We start from the raw sequence: 18472 nt of genomic DNA, 5'->3' as shown, positions 1-18472 counted from the left end.
TCTTTAGAGGATTGACAGGCAAAATTCTTTCTGGAAAGAAATAATTTTTATTTATACCTGAAATGATTGGATCAATTGGAGGCTGTTAAACGATTGTTTTCTGGAGGTGGGAACTCTGTTGAGGTTTTAAATGTTAAAACCTCAACATGTAATGTGCCAGTTCAACGTCATGAAGCGTACCGGAAATTTCGTGCAGTGTAATCAACCATTGTCCACAGCAAAGAGAGATGGAGATAGCCCGTGTTGGTCACACTAATGTTAATTCAATATTTGGAAGCGCGAGTCGTGACCAACACGGTCTGAACGGCTTCTTTCACTTCCTCATCGGCTGTTGCTATATTTCTAAAACAGCGCATTGTTCACAGCTTCTCCTTCTGTTCGCTGTTTGGCCCAGTGGGAATTCTACCATAGAAATCCCAGTCAATGGGAGAAAGCCCAGACTGAGCTTTGAAGAGAGATGAGAATTGAGCAGAATAGTGCAGGAAGGCAGCCCATGTAAACCCAGCCAGTAACAAGGTAAAAAAAAAAAAAAAGCAACGCATTATATTTTCTTTCAGCTACTCACTTCCTTAAAAACCCTTTAGCTATCACCTTCAAAACACTTGGTGAAAGTCAGCAGGTTTACAAGCACACTGGTATTGTCATGACAGTTGAGGGGTGATAGTATAAATATCTTTAAAATGATGTTATCTGTGTTTTAATGCTTATTTTAGGAAAAGTTTTGATTCAGAGAAAATAACTGCCTAACCCAGGTTGCTGCCGACAAATTCAGATAAAGGAAAAATGTCTTGAAGGTAGCGCTGATAAAAGTGTCTCCAGACTTCCCTCGTCACTGTTGAAGAATTCAGAAAATGCTTGAACAGCCTCACTGCTGTTGCAACACTGGCCAGCAAGAGAAGACCAAAGCCTGTCCCAGTCTGATTTGGCTGGGTGAAGGAGATTCTACTGTGAGCTGGATGAATTTATGGCTTTTGTCATGTTGTCAGCTGAAGGTTTTTTGTTTACCGTACGTATCACAATGTGTGATACGTACGTTTGTTCTAAAATAAAATACATGAACTCGGTTGATGTTAGAGAGTTGTGAGTCTGCTGTTCGGACTTGTTTATTCTTACAGAGCTTTTTCAGACAGGCATGTAGGAAGTGTGGAAGTTATGTTACCATAGATAGATGTTTCCTCATCAGTCCTGAGCAGCTGTGTGATGTGACGAGGCTCGTTGTGTCATTATTGTTTCTAGGATCATTATATTGTCCCAAGATAACCAAGACGAGCTTAATGACCAATATAGAGAACCTGCATTCAAAGAAATGCATTGCATTGTTGTTGTTACTCTATTTACACTCTCCATCCATACCAATAACATGGAATCTACTTTAAATATTGTGTGCATGCGTGCCAGATTCCTATTAAAATATGAATGCTACCACAATATGATCGAGGAAAACAAACATCCACATTTAGCTTATGCAAGCGTCAAGAACGTCATGGAACGCATTAGACAAAGACGGCAAAAAAAAACAAAGCCAAATAATTCTATTCAAAACATTCAGTAGTTATTTCCTCAAGGACGCAGCTAAAAGCTAGCACGCAGCGCTAACTATCAAACCAATGAGAACGTCATTATCCACACATAAAATGTATGTCTGAAATAAGCTTTGCCGTTTTTTTAGTGTTATTTGGAGCTTACCGCTTTGCTGTGTCTGTCATTTCCATACAGAGGTGGAACTGGTCTTGATAGACAGATTTAATGACTCTGAGGAGCAACCTTCAGAGGTTGCTGAAGCAGTGGTAGGTAAGTTCTCCAAAAACCGACTTTCCCCACTGATGTAAGTTCATTCCTGAGAAAAATAAAATTTAACCAGGTACTTCGAAGAGGCTGTGATGGTGGAGTGTGATGTAAGGAATCGTGTTGGCTAACACGTGCTAGAACCAAACATTTCCACTTGTCTACTCACAATTTCAGCATAACTGAACTTGGCCTACAAAATCAGTGAGAAATAAAAAACCTGGCAGATTCACAAAACCGATTAATCGGAAGTCAATGACCTTGTTCAGCAGTTCCACAGCAAATGCAGTGACATAGTTGACAGGAAAATGTAATGGGGAATAGAGATAAATTACCTTTCATCAAAAATTCTCACATTTCCTGCAGTGTGTGTTTTTAACTTATAGCAACTATGGTCCTAATAAGACGGCTTAATGTCACCTGTGACCTGCTGACTTTGGTGATGCAGACGTACACAGAACTGTTAGAACTGCTCCTTTAACCTGCTTTGAGAGAACATGTAGATTTCATCTTTTTTCTACAAGGAAGAGGTTTATATTTGGGTTAAAAGGTGGAGGGAGCAGATGATGCTGCTGCAGATATCACAACCAATTTTGCCATCTTGTGGGCACGAAGCTGAAACTGCAGCACTATTGCACACTGCTCTAAAAAGGCTCAGTGCTGTGGTTTAGTTTTCCCTTCTGCCAGGAGCTTCAGCTGCCCGACCAGATTAGGACTAGAACAGGTTAGTGGTGGAGCTGGAGGAGGTGTCTGTTGCCACGTCTCGTCTGATGTTTGTAACTTGGCATGTTTATGGCAGGAAGCTGAAGATGAGCACTTCTCAGGAGATTACAGACGAAATAAAAAGGGAGGGGAGGAGGGAGAGAGGAGAGCAGAGCGGAAAGACAAGCAGCTCTGTGAGACTGATATAGAGATGTGGAAGAGGTGAGGATGAGGAGGAGAGTTTCTGATCTGGAAGTCAGCTGGTGATCCAGAGGATGAAGGACTGGTTGGTTTCCGGCTGGAGGGATGCTGCTCACGCTGCTCTTCTATTTTCGAATCAAAGGTAGGAGAACATGGAGGATTCAGGAGGACTTCACTATGTGTCTTTTATTAAAGCAAAGGTTCACTGGGTCCAGTCCAGTTTCTCATCAGAGACTCTTTCGGAGAATGAAGCAGTTTGGTCTGTTAATGACACTGTAGCTGAACGGAGATCAGATCTGCTCCAGATTTTCTTTGCTTACTGATTGAACCTCTGCCTGCCACACAGAACATGACAGAACAGAACGTACAGGTGCATTTATCTTAATGATTCATTTTAAAATTTGAGTGTTATTGTCCTTTAAATGCATCAACCTGAATTATATTTCAGCCGTAGGAAAATATTCAGTTGTTATAGAACGGTTTTTCTGCAGGAACAGCAGGAATGCGAAACACAGAAAGCTGTGATGCTATGGTCCGGCCCACCTTCAGTAGCGTTTCTCTCACAACTAAAAGATCAAACGTTTAGCAGTGGAAGGAAAAGGGAGTGTTTGTGATCAGATTTTTTTAGCAGGTGTTCGCTGATCTTGGCTTTTTTTTTTCTCACAGCATGCAGCACCATGAATCTTCTCAACGTCTGCTCACATTTAAAACCTTCTGTAGCTCACTGTGCCAGTCAGCCTCTGAAGCCCTCACAGCTCCCTGCGTTGGCGCTCTTCTGAAGACGTGAACAAGAACTCTGTTCTGGGAGTTTCTGTAGAACTGACAGGAGGAGATTTCACAGTAGCCGTGTTGTTGTCAGTTACATGCCTCAGCTGATAGTGCAGCTTCAGTGACGGCCAGCAGCTTGATGAATACAACCCAGCTGTTATTGCTTTGTGCCTCTGTGCACCAGCAATGTACTTCTTATTAAACACCCAGTGCATGTGCTTATCAGCTGTTGTTTTAAATATAGTCGTTTATTGAAAATCAAGCTATTATGAACATTTGACTTGCTGATGAACTTTTTAGCTCCTAGAGGAACCAACACTATGGAGGGAGGAGCCGAAAAAGCATTTTGAAAACCTAAGGCTACGCACAGCATGATGGGACGGCACCGTGCTCTTCCCTTACCCACCAACTGTTTTGTTCCTGATTTTTGTGTTTACCTCGTTGGCTGTAAATTTTGTTTTGATCATAATTTTTCATTAAATCTTCACCATCTGCTCGATGCCTCTCCCTCTCTGCATTGGTCCACCACAACAATAATCAAACATGACGGTCATTACGATTAACTATTAGAAGTGCTGTTGATCCAAGTGCTAGCTTGAAGCTGCACTGAATGTTTTTGCATTACATAGCAAGTAGTTGTAAAAGAAAATAAACAAATAACCTTTTTATTGTTGATGCACACAATGCATTTATTCCTCACAGCTGAGTTACTGGATGGTTGTCGATCACCTGCAGGCTGACAAGTATTATAGCTTTGCTTTGCTGTGTGTTTTTGTTCATTGTTAGTCAAGTTTTATAAATCTGCACTATACTTGGCGGACAAGACGTGTTTGTGTTGTGTTTCATTATTGTAATGAAGTCTCTTCAACTGAACCGATCCCATTGAAGCGCACTTGCTCTAAAGCAAGTGAATCAAAGTGAAATTGGATAGCGTGGTGGATTATATCAACTTGTATCATATTTTTGTTTTGTTTTTCTTTACTTACATATCTGAAATCACTCGGAGTGTTTAGCCAGTATCTGCGTCCATATATTAGCTATAGACCAGACATGTACAGCCACGCCCCTGTAAGGTGGGGGTGGGGTCTTCACTGTGACTGTTTGGATCAGTTCATGAACTAAATGAGGTTTTCACAGTTTCCTGAGCAGAATAAATCAAACTGTTTAAAATAGATTGAGGTCTTATGAAGCATTAGGATGATGTCTTTAAGCCGAGTGACTGTGGAGCTCAGTCAATACTTTTAAGTCTCAACATTTTCTCATACTGTATCGGCTCATACTGGCCTCATCGCCCACTTTGATGCGCCGCATGGTGTTCTTATGAACACCTCACTGCTCGCTGCTGTGAGTTGGATGCGGGGGTAACATGGCAATAGATCTGTTGGCACGGTGTCACCTAGATGGACTGACTCATCAGCACGTGGCACTGATTTGTCTGCCATCCCACGAGGTGGTTTGTACCTCTGCCATCCGACGCTGTGTAAAATCTGCAGAGACTGCAGAACCCCCTCGTTTACTCCAACGATGTCAGAGGAAAGGAGGTTAAACTCTCGACATGTTTATTAGTAGAAAAATGTTAGAAAGCAAGTTTCATTTTCTTACTTCTGCTTCTTTACAATCAGTCGGTTGTAAACAAACCAACACAAACCTTTGTGTTGGTTTGTCACATAAAATCCAGATGAAATATGCTGATGTTTTTGGTTGGAGCTTAACAAACATCGACAGTTTAAATATTGTGAAGACTTTTGCGAGAAGCTGTACTTCGGCAGAGCAACATGAACACAGGGTGTGCGTCGTTACACCATGACCACTGTGTTTGTGTGTGAGGGGAAGGGCGGGTTTTGTTGGCAGTAACTTGTTGCTGCTACTTTCCTGTGAAAGGAACAATGTCTGGAAGTGGGTCAAGCCTTTGTAGATGTCCTGTCCTGATAGATTTGCTTGTACCGCCCTGAACCTCAGCTGCTCGGCTCATTTCTGAACCTGCAGTCCATCAGCGGCATGCTGGATGCTCGTCTTTATCCCCTCTACGGAGAGAATGGCAGGACTCTGCGTGTTGGCCTTTACATCTGGAGGTGTTGTATTTTACCCTTTATATAACCTGTTGTCCTCCTTTTCCCTGTGTCCTCTCCACTCTGTCTCTGGCTCTTTGGAAGGAAAATGGGGCGCTGGAGCGGTTGTGTTCTCCTGAGGATGGTGCTGAAATTGGTCAGTGATTTGAAGGAGCGTTAGGCAAGTGCAAATGTGTTGTAGCAGTATCATCAGCATTTCTGACCTTCAGGCTGGGAGTGGAGGAGACGGGACTTGGGCTCTAAGTAATCGCACTAAAGTGGAATAGAGCGGACTCTAGCAACAACAGATCATCTGATTAAACCTGAAGGAAGGAACTGAAAGATGAAATCTCTTTGGTGTGTTTGGGTTTGGGTTCATAATCCATTACCAGGTCACCTGTATAGTTGATAAGCAATGTTTACAGCTGTAGTCACCAAACCATCACCTTTGAGGTTAGTTAAATGGATCCACAATTAGTTGTAACGATAGACTTCACTTTATTCATTTTAGACAGTGCAGTAAAAACATTGTGAACTGTTTGACTTTTCAATTCAAGTAAAATTTTGTCACACGGATGGAGGGTTTCTGGGTAAATGACGTATGCTAGGTCCAGTGGCGCGAGCTCCATCCATCCAGCCAAAGCAGCAATGAGTAACATGTAAACAGCAGTGTCTGTTTACATTCCCAGAGATTGTAGATTTAAACCTCTTAGAAAATCAAGCATCTCCCAGGATTTCCAAATTCAGCATCTTGCACAGCAGACAGAACTGGTCTAAGTGCTGTAAGTCGTGCTCTCCTGCAACCTGAGTGACCTGCAGATTAGCAATATTTCGTCTTCCAGTTGAATCTTTGGCTCACCACTAAATGCTGAACACAGATGAACTGATCCTTCAGTCAGGAGCCAGAGTCTAAAGCCAAACACAATGCGCTAGTCTAGCTGTGCTGACTGCCTCAGGAGGATGCACAGGGAGCTGTGGTCTCTCCTGTTTGTTGATCTGGTGACTGGAACAGATTCTGAAGACCTGCAGCTGCCTACCAGCTTTATAAAGCTTCACCTCAATCAGGTGCAGCTGGTGTGTTTGTGTTGGACGGTCCCACTTGGTCTGGCTCTAATTAGTCCCATCCTGTGTGCCATGATGTTTGTCTGTGTGAGTTTGTTTAAATGATTGGCTAACTCTGCTGTGTGCTGTGTGTTTTGGATAAGATCCTCATGTGTTCCTGACCACAGCAGTCAACACGGAGCCTCCCTCATATTCCACAGGCTCGCTGCAGTGACCCGCCTTCTCTTGACAGCCAGTTAACACCTTGAATGTCGATGTCTCCAATCCTGCTGGCAGAGCCCACATTTATTTTTACGTGACTCGTTTGATTCGTCTAACTCACCCATGTTTTCTGGATTGTAAGAATCATAGAGATCAACACATTTCCTGAATGTAACGTCACCTAGATGACTTTAATAACAAATTTATTCTTAGTGGTTGTGCTACTGTTTTAATATTTAATGTTATTATTTTATCTTATTCTATCTGATGCCTTTTTCTCTTTCTATTCAAGTGATTTTATCATTTTGTCATATCATTTTAAACTAAATTCAATGTGTTATTATTGCCTAGTATGAGATGTAAGAAGGTGTAGCATCTCACACTTCTATTCACAGAACAGGGAATTACGGCGATGAGAGTCTGACTTGAACTGATTTCAGGAGCTGGCCTGCTTCTGTTTCCGATCCTTCACGCTGATCTCACCAACCCTGAATCACAGAGATAGAAACTGAATTTATTATCACAAGGACATTCATCACACAACCAGGAAACCTTCAGCATGTGCATCATGCAGCATGTAATCATCTAAAAACCTAATCTGCGTAGATGGTTGAATCTAAATAGATCATATTGTTACACACCAGAGTGTAGCCATGGATAAAGTGTCATGTTTATTTTCTGCAGCCGCAAGGATGGGATGAACGATGGGATGGCTGTTAAATGGGATGGAATGAGTTTTATTTTTTTGGAAAGGAAAGTAGTCGTACTTCTCATCCAGAGGTGGAATAATACATTTTTGTTCTCTAAGAAGATGATCAGAATATCTGGAGTTCACTTCGGGGCTGATGCAGGTACAAAACCGTGAGGCGTCAGCATCTTCTTCCTCCTGCTGCTCTGCTTCAGTCAGTTTCAACAAACGTCACACAGTGAGCTTTGATCTTGAGCTTTGCTTTTATTAGAAGACAATGTCATCCTGACATCCTCACTAGCAATAGCTGGCAGATATATGGTCTGACTACCATGGCAACAGAGGGGGAAATGAGTTATTGGAGGAATGTATCATAGCCACACCCACTAACAGCAGCCAGACATACTAGGAAACCAGTAAAGTCTGGGAAAGCCGCTAATGAATTATTACTGGGAGATCATCCCAGCAGCTCAGTCACTGTGCTTTTTACTTATTTTACAGCATAAGAGCTGTTTCATCAAGCTACAACTACGCATCTAACTCGGCTGAAAAGCAAACACGTCTCTGCGAGAAAATAAATCAGTAAAGATGCAAAAACCTTGTAGCAAAATGTGCTTTAAATATGACCTGATTCTTACAGATAAAATCATCATCGACCTCATGAAAAGTAAAATGGCTTTAAAAGCATTTGTAGCAGTGGGATGATGGAAAATATTATACCATTATATTATTATAAAGCCTTAGCAAGGCCACCATGCTGCGGCTTTTCAGCTTTTTCGTCTGTTTTCCAGAATCAGTCTACCGCCGCGGGGCCAGAAGATGGAGGAAGCTCTACCGAGTGAACGGACACCTTTTCCAGGCCAAAAGCTTTAACAGGGTGAGTCTCTCACCTCTCTCTGTCATACACACATTATTCACTCTCAGCTACAGACAACTGGAGAAAAAAAGTGAAAAAAGATTGAATCAATTATATTTGACTGAATCCATCAGTATTTAAAATTTAAAACTTGATTTACGCTCATTTTCTTAGGATGTGCTGTTTTTTCCCATGATTGACAACTGTCAGTTTTTTAGGTGATTTTATTCAATTAAGAGTTTGACGGGACCTCCAACCTGTAGATTAAACCAATTATATTTTTCTATTTTGCCTTGTGCTTGTGTCTATTGATGTAATGTGCAGACATACAGACAGTCTAATACCAGTTTTAGCTGTTATGTGAGCTGCAGACTGCAGCTGCTGCACTGTGAAAGGATGATCTTGATTATTAGCCAGTGGTGTTGATGGATTATTATGTGATGGCATTGGCTCATAGTAATCTGTTGATGTTTGCTGTAGCTTCATAATGATGCCCACATAACTTTTTTCCCCCAAATGAACGGCGTATTAAAGGATTTTGGATCATTTAAAAGCAAAATAACGTAACTTGCCTTTGGAGAAGCACTTCCTGTTACGTTTAGCAGAAAATGTCATCATAAAGTCACTATCTGTTTTGTTCTTTCAGAATAAATGACTCATTTATTTCCCTACTAGACTTGGTCTTGTTCATGATGTTGCAATTTGTACCTTCAATTTAAACATCTTCACTATATAGAATTGAGAGCAAAGATTTTAAATATGGATGTAGAACATGGTTTTGTTAAAAATTGTTCATGATGAGAAGAAAATCTGGTTTAAAGCAATATATAATGAAATGTTGGACAATATGAATGCAGAGATAAACAGATGTTAATTTACTAATTCCAGAGACAAAAAAAGTCCAAACTTAAGACTTGACTTGTACTTTGCCACATTTGTACATTGCCAGTTCATCCCAAGCTACACCTGTGGCTGACGACTCCTTTACATACCTGAAATAATCGGGTGCAAAACAACCAAATCTATAGCGAACAAAAGTTCAGTTCAGATTGCATACATGTCATTTGTTCACAACAAATTTTATCTCAAAGTACTTTACAAAATATATTTAATTTGCATCCAGAAATATTTAGTACATTCAATCCAATCATTCAGAGAGTGTTTTTCCACCAAATTCAGTTTATTATTTAAACTGGTTACCCCAAAGTGATTTAGGTCAGCATTCTGCATCACGCAAAGTAACTTTTCATCTACAGTTCAGCTGAGAGGCAGTCTCATTTAGAAATGCACTAAGAAAAATTGGTAACTCTTTATTTGGCAGGGTGTGCATAAGACTGACATGACACTGTCATAAATATGAAGGAGTGTTTATGAACGTCTATTACCGTTGTCATGAAGTGTCATTCTTTTAATGCAAAGTTGCTCTAAAAGTTGCTTTGAAAGTCCATTAAAAGTGGCAACTTTGCATTATTTTGTAAATGTCACTTTAATGCAAAGTTGGCACTTTAATGGACTTCTAATCCAACTTTTAGAGCAACTTTGCATTAAAAATGTCATTATTTACCGAATGACACTTCATTGCAACAGTCATAAACGTTCATAATGACTCCTTTATGTTCACGGCAGATTTTATGTCATGCTTATGACAGTGTCATGTCAGTCTTATTCACACCCCTTCAAATAAACTTATTGAAAAATTTGTGCATATTTACAGCTTTGATTTGTACATTCTGATCACTATGAATGATTTGCCAGTTGTAACTTAAGAGAGATATTAAAAATGTGTTTGATATTTTCCGTTGCCTTTTCTGTACTTAGCTGGAATATTCTCAATTGTATTACCTCAATGATAACTTAAAATCTTTGTCATTATGTAGTAGTGCAGAGGTGCTGGTATAACACTGACATACTGTAACAGTGCGGTCAGTGCAGCCTGGTATAGCATGCTAAGTATGCTGTATGCAGTGCTCTCACATCAGGCTGAATTTTTGAGTTCCCAACTGGCCAATCAGCATTCAGATTTGATGAAGATTAATTTTTCTCAGTCAGGTCACCTGAGTTACAAATAATGTAAAGTTATTTGTAACTCAGTGACTACATGAAGAGAGGATTATATCCTGTAAAACCAAGGAGGAGAACAGCATGTTGGGTTAGAATTTGTTACAATTCAAGTCCTTACTACAATTATTTGCTGTGAGCTGAACACTGGACTCTTTCTGTTTATCTGTAGGGAAGGTGCAGCACATTTAGTCATGGTCGCATTGCGATTGAATTATAAATCACAAGTAATCAAGTCAGATCTACAGCTGAGCTTTCTGACTGCTGATCCATAATTCATGCTGACCTAGTTGTGGTTTGTTTAGCTGATGCCTCGTCTCCGAGACGTGAGCTTCTATCATTTCCCTGCTACGATGTTAAAAGGCTCCACTTGCCCATCCTGCCTTCTCAAACAGGATGTAAGTGATCTTCTACAGCACATTGGCCTCTCTGCAAGAAATGCATTCAAGTGCTTTCAGATCTTAAGTAGCACGGTTGCACTGTGGGCGATCAGGTTCCACCTGCCAGAAAAACACCTCACGTCTGTGTTTAATGTCGTTAAAGGTTTGGCTGCAGCATGTTGGGGTTATTTCCTAAAGTTTGCCCGTTAGGCAGTGGCAGATACAGTTCCTGTAAAAAGTATTCATTCCTTGAATGCTTTACAATTTTACTGCTTCTAAAACTCAATCATGGTCAAAATAATTTGGCGTCTTTGGTGCTAGTAGCCTTACAGTGAGTGGAGCAAAGATCAGCAGTGGTTCATTAGTGTTCCTGGCTGTCATCACAGCATGACTAGTGAGAGAAGATACCAGGTCACCACGGCTACGCTGAGGCAGGTAAAGCGTCAGCTGATGATTGTTGCCAGCCAAAGCTTTATGGGAGTGTGGCGAAGAGGAAGCCACTGGTTTCAAGACAAAATGTTTTGGCAGATACCAAACGCTGCACACACTATCCCCGCAGTGAAACGTAACGTTGGCTGCATCATGCTGCATCAGCAGCAGGTCCTGAAAGGCTTTTAAATGCAGAAGGTCAGATGAAGGCAGCAGAATAAAGGGAAATCCTGGAGGACAATTAGTTTCAGGAGAACTATGTATTATCCAGCTAGACCGCGAGCCGAAGCGTCCAGCTAGAGCTACACAGAAAGGGTTTGAAAACAATAAGGTGGAAGTTCCGCCGTGGCCTAGTCAAAGCCCAGACCTCAGTCTCATAGAGAATGTGTGGCTAGGCTAGTAAAGTGCTCTTCTCAGATGATCCCCACCAATCAGGGAAGAACTTCAGCATCCAGACTGAGACAGATCCACGCTGGCTCCCTGCTGGGTCGGCAGCCAGGGGGATCGATACTGAATACTGACTGAAAGGAAGTGAATATTTATACAGCCTATTCTTATACATTACATATCTTTAATTGATTGACATTATGTTTGGCTGCACAGTAGTGCAGTCGGTAGCACTGCAGCAAGAAGGTCCTGGGTTCAAATCCCTCCCCAGGGTCTTTCTGCATGGAGTTTGCATGTTCTCCCTGTGCATGGTGGGTTCTCTCCTGGTTCTCCGGCTTCCTCCCACAATCCAAAAACATGACTGTCAGGATAATTGGTCTTATAATTCTAGGTGTGAATGTGTCTGTCTCTGTTGCCCTGGCGACTTGCTCACAGTGTTCTCTGCCTCCAACCTGATGGCCACTGGAGACAGAGACCAGACTCCCTGGTGACTCTGCAAGGACAAGCGGGTTTAGATAATGTCACTATTTTATTTTATTTATTGCCAGAAAACCAAATTTTGTTGATCACGATTGATTTGTAAGAGCAACGAGGGACAGCTGGAAACAATCAAGGGTTAGAGTCGACTGGAAAAAAAACCAAAATAAAAAGCTCACAAATTCCACATCCTCACTAGCTCTTCATATATCTGACTGGCCAGAACAAAACCAGGAAACAAGTCTCCCTGGGATGTTTTGAGTTATTTACAGATTCTGAAAATGTGAATTCTAAACTTTTAATGATGCCAAACACATAAAATAAAAAAAATGAAGAAGATATGGTCATTTGAATGTTGACACTCTGCAAACAAAAGTGTAATATTTTCAATAGAATTTCCCCCAAACCACAAGCCACTGGGGGGTGTTAACTTAGCTTTTCATTTAAATTACTTTGCAGTAACTAACTAATAATTAACTGGTGTGTTTCTTTTTATTCGTATCTTTCTGGTGGATGTTGAAGTAAGGCTCTTCATCTGTAGGTTTCAAGACGTCTAATTATTTTGATGTCCTGCTGCTCGCTTTCTGATGCTAAAGAATCCATTAGTTCAGGGGTGTCCAAAGTGGGTCCTGGAGGACCGGCATCCTGCATGTTTTAGTTCTCTCCCTGGTTTAACGCACCTGGATCAAATGATGGCTCGTTAGAAAACCCTAAGAGGAACATTGACAAGCTGAAAAGGTTGTTGCTACCACCAGGGAGAGAACTAAAACGTGGAGGATGCCGGCCCTCGAGGACCCACTTTGGACACCCCTGCATTAGTGGGTTGAACTCTGGAGAAAATTTGCCGCTCAACATGCGGCAAATTTCAACATGGAGATTTCTCCTTTCGGCCCGGACCCTTGGACAGACCTGGGCTGCAGTCTTTTTTTTTCCATCGGCCCATAACCTGCAAGCTGAGGCTGCTATTTTAAGCACAGGGCGTTTTCTTCAAGACTTCAATTCAGCAAATGAAAAAAAAATCACAATCTTCTCAGAAATTGGTGGTTTTTTTTAAATTATCTTTCTCATTTTCATGGCTTCTTTCTTGTATTCTTGTGGTGCGTCACATATATCTAGTTTGTTAATTTTTCTGTTTTGTGTCAGTCTAAGAAAACTGTTAACATGTCCAAAAGCTCTAAGGACAACCTAGACTCTTATTCAACTGCTCCACAGCTTTTTGGGGTAAAACTAGTCCAAATGTGACCTGTGGTAATGCAGGACTGTGGAGTCTTGTTTGGTGCCTTCAGCCCAAGATCTGTTCCAAGATAATGTCAGCAGTACTGAGTCTGATTCTGTACAAATCATCACTCGGGTTCTTTGACATTAAACTCACTCATCCAGGTCCTTATGGACTTTGCTTTGGGTACTGATGCACAGTCTGTTCCCGCTGTTTCCTGGGCGGGAACATGAAGTTGTCCAAAATGTCTTTGTGTGTTGCAGCATTAAGAGTTCCCTTCACTGGAAATAAGAGAGCCAAACCCAGAAAAGCATGCACACACACACACACACGCACACACACGCACACACTCAGCTGTTGTACTTCCACTACCCGGCTGTAAAACGTTTTCTTTTGTTTCCAGTGTTTCAAAAGATTTCCTTTCGATTTCACTCATCCTGAGGCTAACATTGATCTTGTCCAAGTCATTTTCTCTATATATGTCTTCACTATAAACTGTCAGCACTGAACTCACACACTTCAGAGTCATGTCTTTTGCCTTCCTTGAAATGCCATCATAAATGAACATTAAAATAATTAAGTCTGATTTGTCCATATTGATCTTCACGAGTTATAAAATAGTTTCTTTTTTTTCCCCCTCCAAGTCCTTGCTATTTTTGATCTCTTTGATATTCGCTTATCATTTGTCTTCATGTTGCTTTTATAACATTTCAGGATCAATTTTAATATGCTAACCTGTTTAATAACACAGTGGCTGGATATAGAGCTTCTTCTGCCCAAACTGTCTTGTTCCTGTCTGGGAACAACAGTTTTCCTGATTAGCTTTAGAGGAAATGCGAGCCAGAGCCAGGGCCTCTCTCTGATGAATTGTTGTGAGCTGAGCTGAGCCTGGTCTAGTATGAAAACGAGAAGCTTTTCTCTAGTCTTAAATTATAATTTTTTTCGTAGAAATTACCGAGTGGATTTTTAGCGCAGTTGATCTATCCCAGTCAGCCTGCAGCCTCTGCTTGGTTCCCTCTGCTGTCCTCGGCATATAAATAAGACAAACATAAGTAGGTCAGACGCCCTCCAACCTCCACCCCCTTCTTCTCTCACTCCTTCCTTCTTTTTTTTCTGCTAGACCCAACACCCTGATCTTTCAGCACTTTTCCACCTTCCCATCTCTCTCTATCTGTCCCCGTCGGTGACGTTTACGTAGAAAGTGTCCCAAAATCACCATGAGGTTGGCAGAATTTAGTCTCCCACCTCTTAAAGCTGATCCACTGTGAAAAATTCCCTCATACAAACAAGCACAACGGCCAAAAACATGACACATGTGAGGACTGAAAGATTGATTCTACTACAGAGGGAAAATATTCTTTCCCAGCACCTGTTGACGATACATGATCAAAGTGTTTCTGATGCATCCTCTACAGCACTCTGATCGTGTCTTCTTCTTAGTTTCTGAATGATTCACTGACGTTTTACCAGGATTTATTTTCTCTGGCCAAAAACTCAACTCGACCCATGTGTTATAAAACGGGTCAGGAGAGTTTCACTTCAGACTGTTATCTGCTTTAATGTGATTTTTTTTTTTAAACTAAGCTAAAACAGACATTTACTGTTGGTTAGTGGAGGATTTCACAAGCAGAGTGTCTTAGTTCTACTGCAGAAGGATGTTGTTTCTCATTTAGGGAAAAACTCTTGGGCTGTTTTCACTACAAACATCGTCTCTTTAAAGTTTAGGTCAACCTGGCATCATGACATCAAGCTGGATAGCAGGACCGTGATTATTTCGATGATCTGCTATGGTGTTGCCTTAAATAAGAGGACAGCTGTACGTTAGCTGGAGTTTGGACTGCAGCACAGTCTCCAGGGGACAATCGCAGCAATAAAGACTGTAGGGATGGTAAAGCTTTAAGTCCTGAAAGCACAATGCACAGAGCTGTTCTTGACCAAATGTCAAGTACTGTAAAGATTGCTAGGACCTGCTCCAGAATTTGGCGAGAATCAGACTGGACCTACAGAGGTAGATTAACACACGCTGTTGGTCTGGAGGGGTTTAACTGCACACCCGGTTTAGAAGTGGTGACGTTTCTGATCTGGCACATGTCAAGACTGCTGGACTCAAGACTAAATACACACCAAGTTTCAATACAAGGAAGAGAGAAGAGTTTCACATGTAAAGAATAAAAAGCTGGGTTATTTTTGACAAGACAATTGAGGAGCGCTGCAAAGACTCTATTGGCTCGAATGCAGAAGAAAAGCTTCAGCTCCTCCTTGAAGCGTCTCTTCTCTTCCTCGTATTTAAACTCAGTGGTTGAGTTTTATGGGATGTAAGGCAGAAAATCTCCACAGTCCCATCAGAGCTGACAATCCAACATGGCTGCAGAGTGGTGATATCTGCACTGATGAACAGCTTACTTAAACTGCTGTCAGATTGTATTCCATTCAAAACAATTACAGAAGCTACTGTGGAAGCTCTGCCTGTTGACGTGTTGCTATATTTCAGAACACTGTACTTAACTAGGTTACTGGATTTCTTTAAGATGTGTTTGAATTTTGTCAGCCATTTATCATGAGTTTATACTATTAGTAGAGCCTCATTTTTATTTTCTTATATAGAAAGCATCCCACATGCCTTGTTGTTACCTCAAGCAACAACCTGTTTTCAATCTGGTCTGGTGTGTTTAATCATCTTTTATTGTTTACTCCACTGCTTGTTACTGACTGAAGCTTCTAAACACTGCATAATAACTATCATGTTTTCTGATAGATGTGGGTGTTATGGACAACAGACCAGACTTTCCAACATGTTTTTTGTTGTATTGATCAGGCCAAAGTTTAAAGGAGGCTCTTTTTACTCCACAGGGCATTCCTGTGTGTTGCGGAGAAGGGAAGTAGAACACTTTATGAATATTTTATAAATGTACGCTTAACATCTGCTCAGAGTTGGCTTTGCATGAGTGAACGTAGCCTCTTGAAGTTTCACTGAAACAGAGCAGCAACTGAGGCTCTTTGTTCTTTACAGCCTCTGTCTATGAATGGTACTGGTACAGCCAGATCCGTGCGGCGCATTTCAAGTGTCCGCTTCCTTTCTGAGGAGTTGTGGTTTGTTCTCCAATTTTATATAACCTTTCCTACTCTGAGACACAATCTGCAGTTTAACATCTGACCTCAAGTTGAGAGCAAAAGACAGATATTCAGCAAGTCAGATCCCAACAGCTGTCCAGCCTAAAGAAGAGACAGACGGCTACATCTGAACACTTTAATTCCCATTTAGTGGTGAATTTCTGCATTGTTGAAACTACAACAGCTTCTATGCAAAACAAATACAACCTAAAATGCTCTAAACATGAGTTATAGTTTAAGCCAAACTGAATGTAAACTTACTCGTAAGCATGTTAAAATATATGTTTTTGCAAAGTTGATATTTTAAATTTAGACTTCAGATGCTTCAGCCAGCGTTGATTAGACCTACTGATACACCTATTACAAAATGTACTGGAATATGTGCACCATGTAACAATCATGTGGACTGTTACTTGGTCATGGTGTACATACACACATCACTGTACAGTTTTGAAACTGTATATTCCATGTTTTATGTTTCTAAAACATGAACAGCATGCAGATATTAAAGGACTTAGTTGCTAAATTCCACTGTTCTGAATTGAACTCAGATGACTTTAATTAGAGTGCAGGTGTCTGAGAATCTGAATCTGATTACTGGATGAACCTGGAAGATTGTGGCAATAATTCAACAAGACCAGTTTACTTTGTAAATAAAAGTGTATTTTTTGTTGTGAACCAAACCCATCAACAATCTACAAAGGAAGAACACAAAATTAATTTGATATATTGTTTTGCAAATAGATCCTTGAAAGCCTGATTTTACATTTATTGTCATTTCTTAACATTATTGCCTGTGTTTGAATAAATTCAGCAGTGATTGAGAAACTAATGTGTGTGTGTGTGTGTGTGTGTTTGGTCTGTGCTCGTGTGTGTGTGTGTGTCTGTGTCTTCCAGAAAGCCTACTGTGGCCACTGTAGCGAAAGGATATGGGGGCTGGGCGGGCAGGGCTACAAGTGTATCAGCTGCAAACTGTTGGTCCATAAGCGCTGTCACAGACTCCTCCCTCTGACCTGCCAAAGGCTTATGGTGAGTTATTCATCTGCATATGGGCTCGACGGAACACGCCGGTCTGAAATCAAGTTACACGCAGTTAGAAAGTGGAGGATACGTTCCCTGAGTGGGAAAACGCCGTGGAGTCCAACATGTCAAAGCACTGCGTGTTTCATCTTAAGGCAACGAGTTGAATGGGGAACCTGCATCAATTCTGGGAGCGTCACAGAGCTCTTTGATGCATACAATTTAGCTTTCCAAGAAGTTCCACTCATTACATTTTCTCTAGGATTAGCAGTAAGTTTAAATGAGGGACAGCACATACATGAGCCGTAAAGTTTTTGCACCAAGGTAGTTCCGTAAAGCAATGCGAAAGAGATGTTAATGTAGACCAATCAGAAGACATTTTGACAAAATAAAACCCTCACAGAACAAAGCAGACCTCAGGTCTTTTTACAAAGATCATTTACCTGTTGACATTCCCGTAAAGGAAGGCTCAGCGTGAAACCTACATGTAGAATGAAATCTTCAAGAATAAACTTTGCCCAAAAGGAAATACAGTCATTTTAGTCCTTCTCAATTGTTGTTTACTTATTAATCCCTTCCTTTGGACTTGTTTTCTGTGTACAGGTGTTCTTCTACTGGGAAAAATTTGGTCCATCCCCAAATCTGACCTGTAAACATCTGGTAGTCTTCCATATACATAAAATGTTTCGCCAGAGGACACTGCTCCAAATGAAATAGGTTTGGAGCTTCAAATTGCTAGGCTAGTTCAGTGTGGAGTTGACCTAGCAAAACACTCTTAATACATCCAGTCTGCTGAAAACTGTATCATGCCAGCCTGTTGCACAGTTCAGGATGCGACATGATCCAGTATGTGCTATTTAAGACGAGCGAAGCATAAAATGTTGTTTTGTTGTACTCTTTAATGTGGATGGGAAGTAACGGGGAGGAATCAGGTTGTGGCTTTGGAGAAGGAGAGCAACTTGTCACGTTTGACTTCTGTTTGAATTTGTTTTGAGTGTGACTGATGTGGGGATCCAGATGCCACCCTGAGCTACATTCCTGTTGACTCATCAGTACACACAGGCTGTCGCAACACAGCTAGAG

The 18472-nt window shown here is 41.1% G+C and overlaps 1 protein-coding gene across 6 annotated transcripts in view; it reads left to right on the top strand.

Moving 5' to 3' along the window:
- Positions 1-18472, top strand: part of prkcz (protein kinase C, zeta) — a 97566-nt gene that overhangs the window by 33817 nt on the left and 45277 nt on the right. For 2 of the 6 annotated variants that reach the window (XM_008412926.3, XM_008412925.3), the window contains exons 5-6: positions 8247-8332; positions 17267-17398. In XM_008412926.3, the coding sequence (XP_008411148.1) occupies positions 8247-8332; positions 17267-17398 (218 nt within the window). Of the gene's footprint in view, positions 1-2535; positions 2831-5403; positions 5529-8246; positions 8333-17266; positions 17399-18472 lie in introns of those variants that run through there. The other 4 variants (XM_008412932.3, XM_008412929.3, XM_081608699.1 and 1 more) reach the window with 4 other exon arrangements.

Source organism: Poecilia reticulata, chromosome 7 (genome assembly GCF_904066995.2).
Source record: "Poecilia reticulata chromosome 7, P_reticulata-male-v2, whole genome shotgun sequence".
NCBI classification, from domain to species: Eukaryota; Metazoa; Chordata; class Actinopteri; order Cyprinodontiformes; family Poeciliidae; genus Poecilia; species Poecilia reticulata.
The sequence above is the reverse complement of the archived record's forward strand: the minus strand, read 5'-3'. Positions and strand labels throughout refer to the sequence as shown.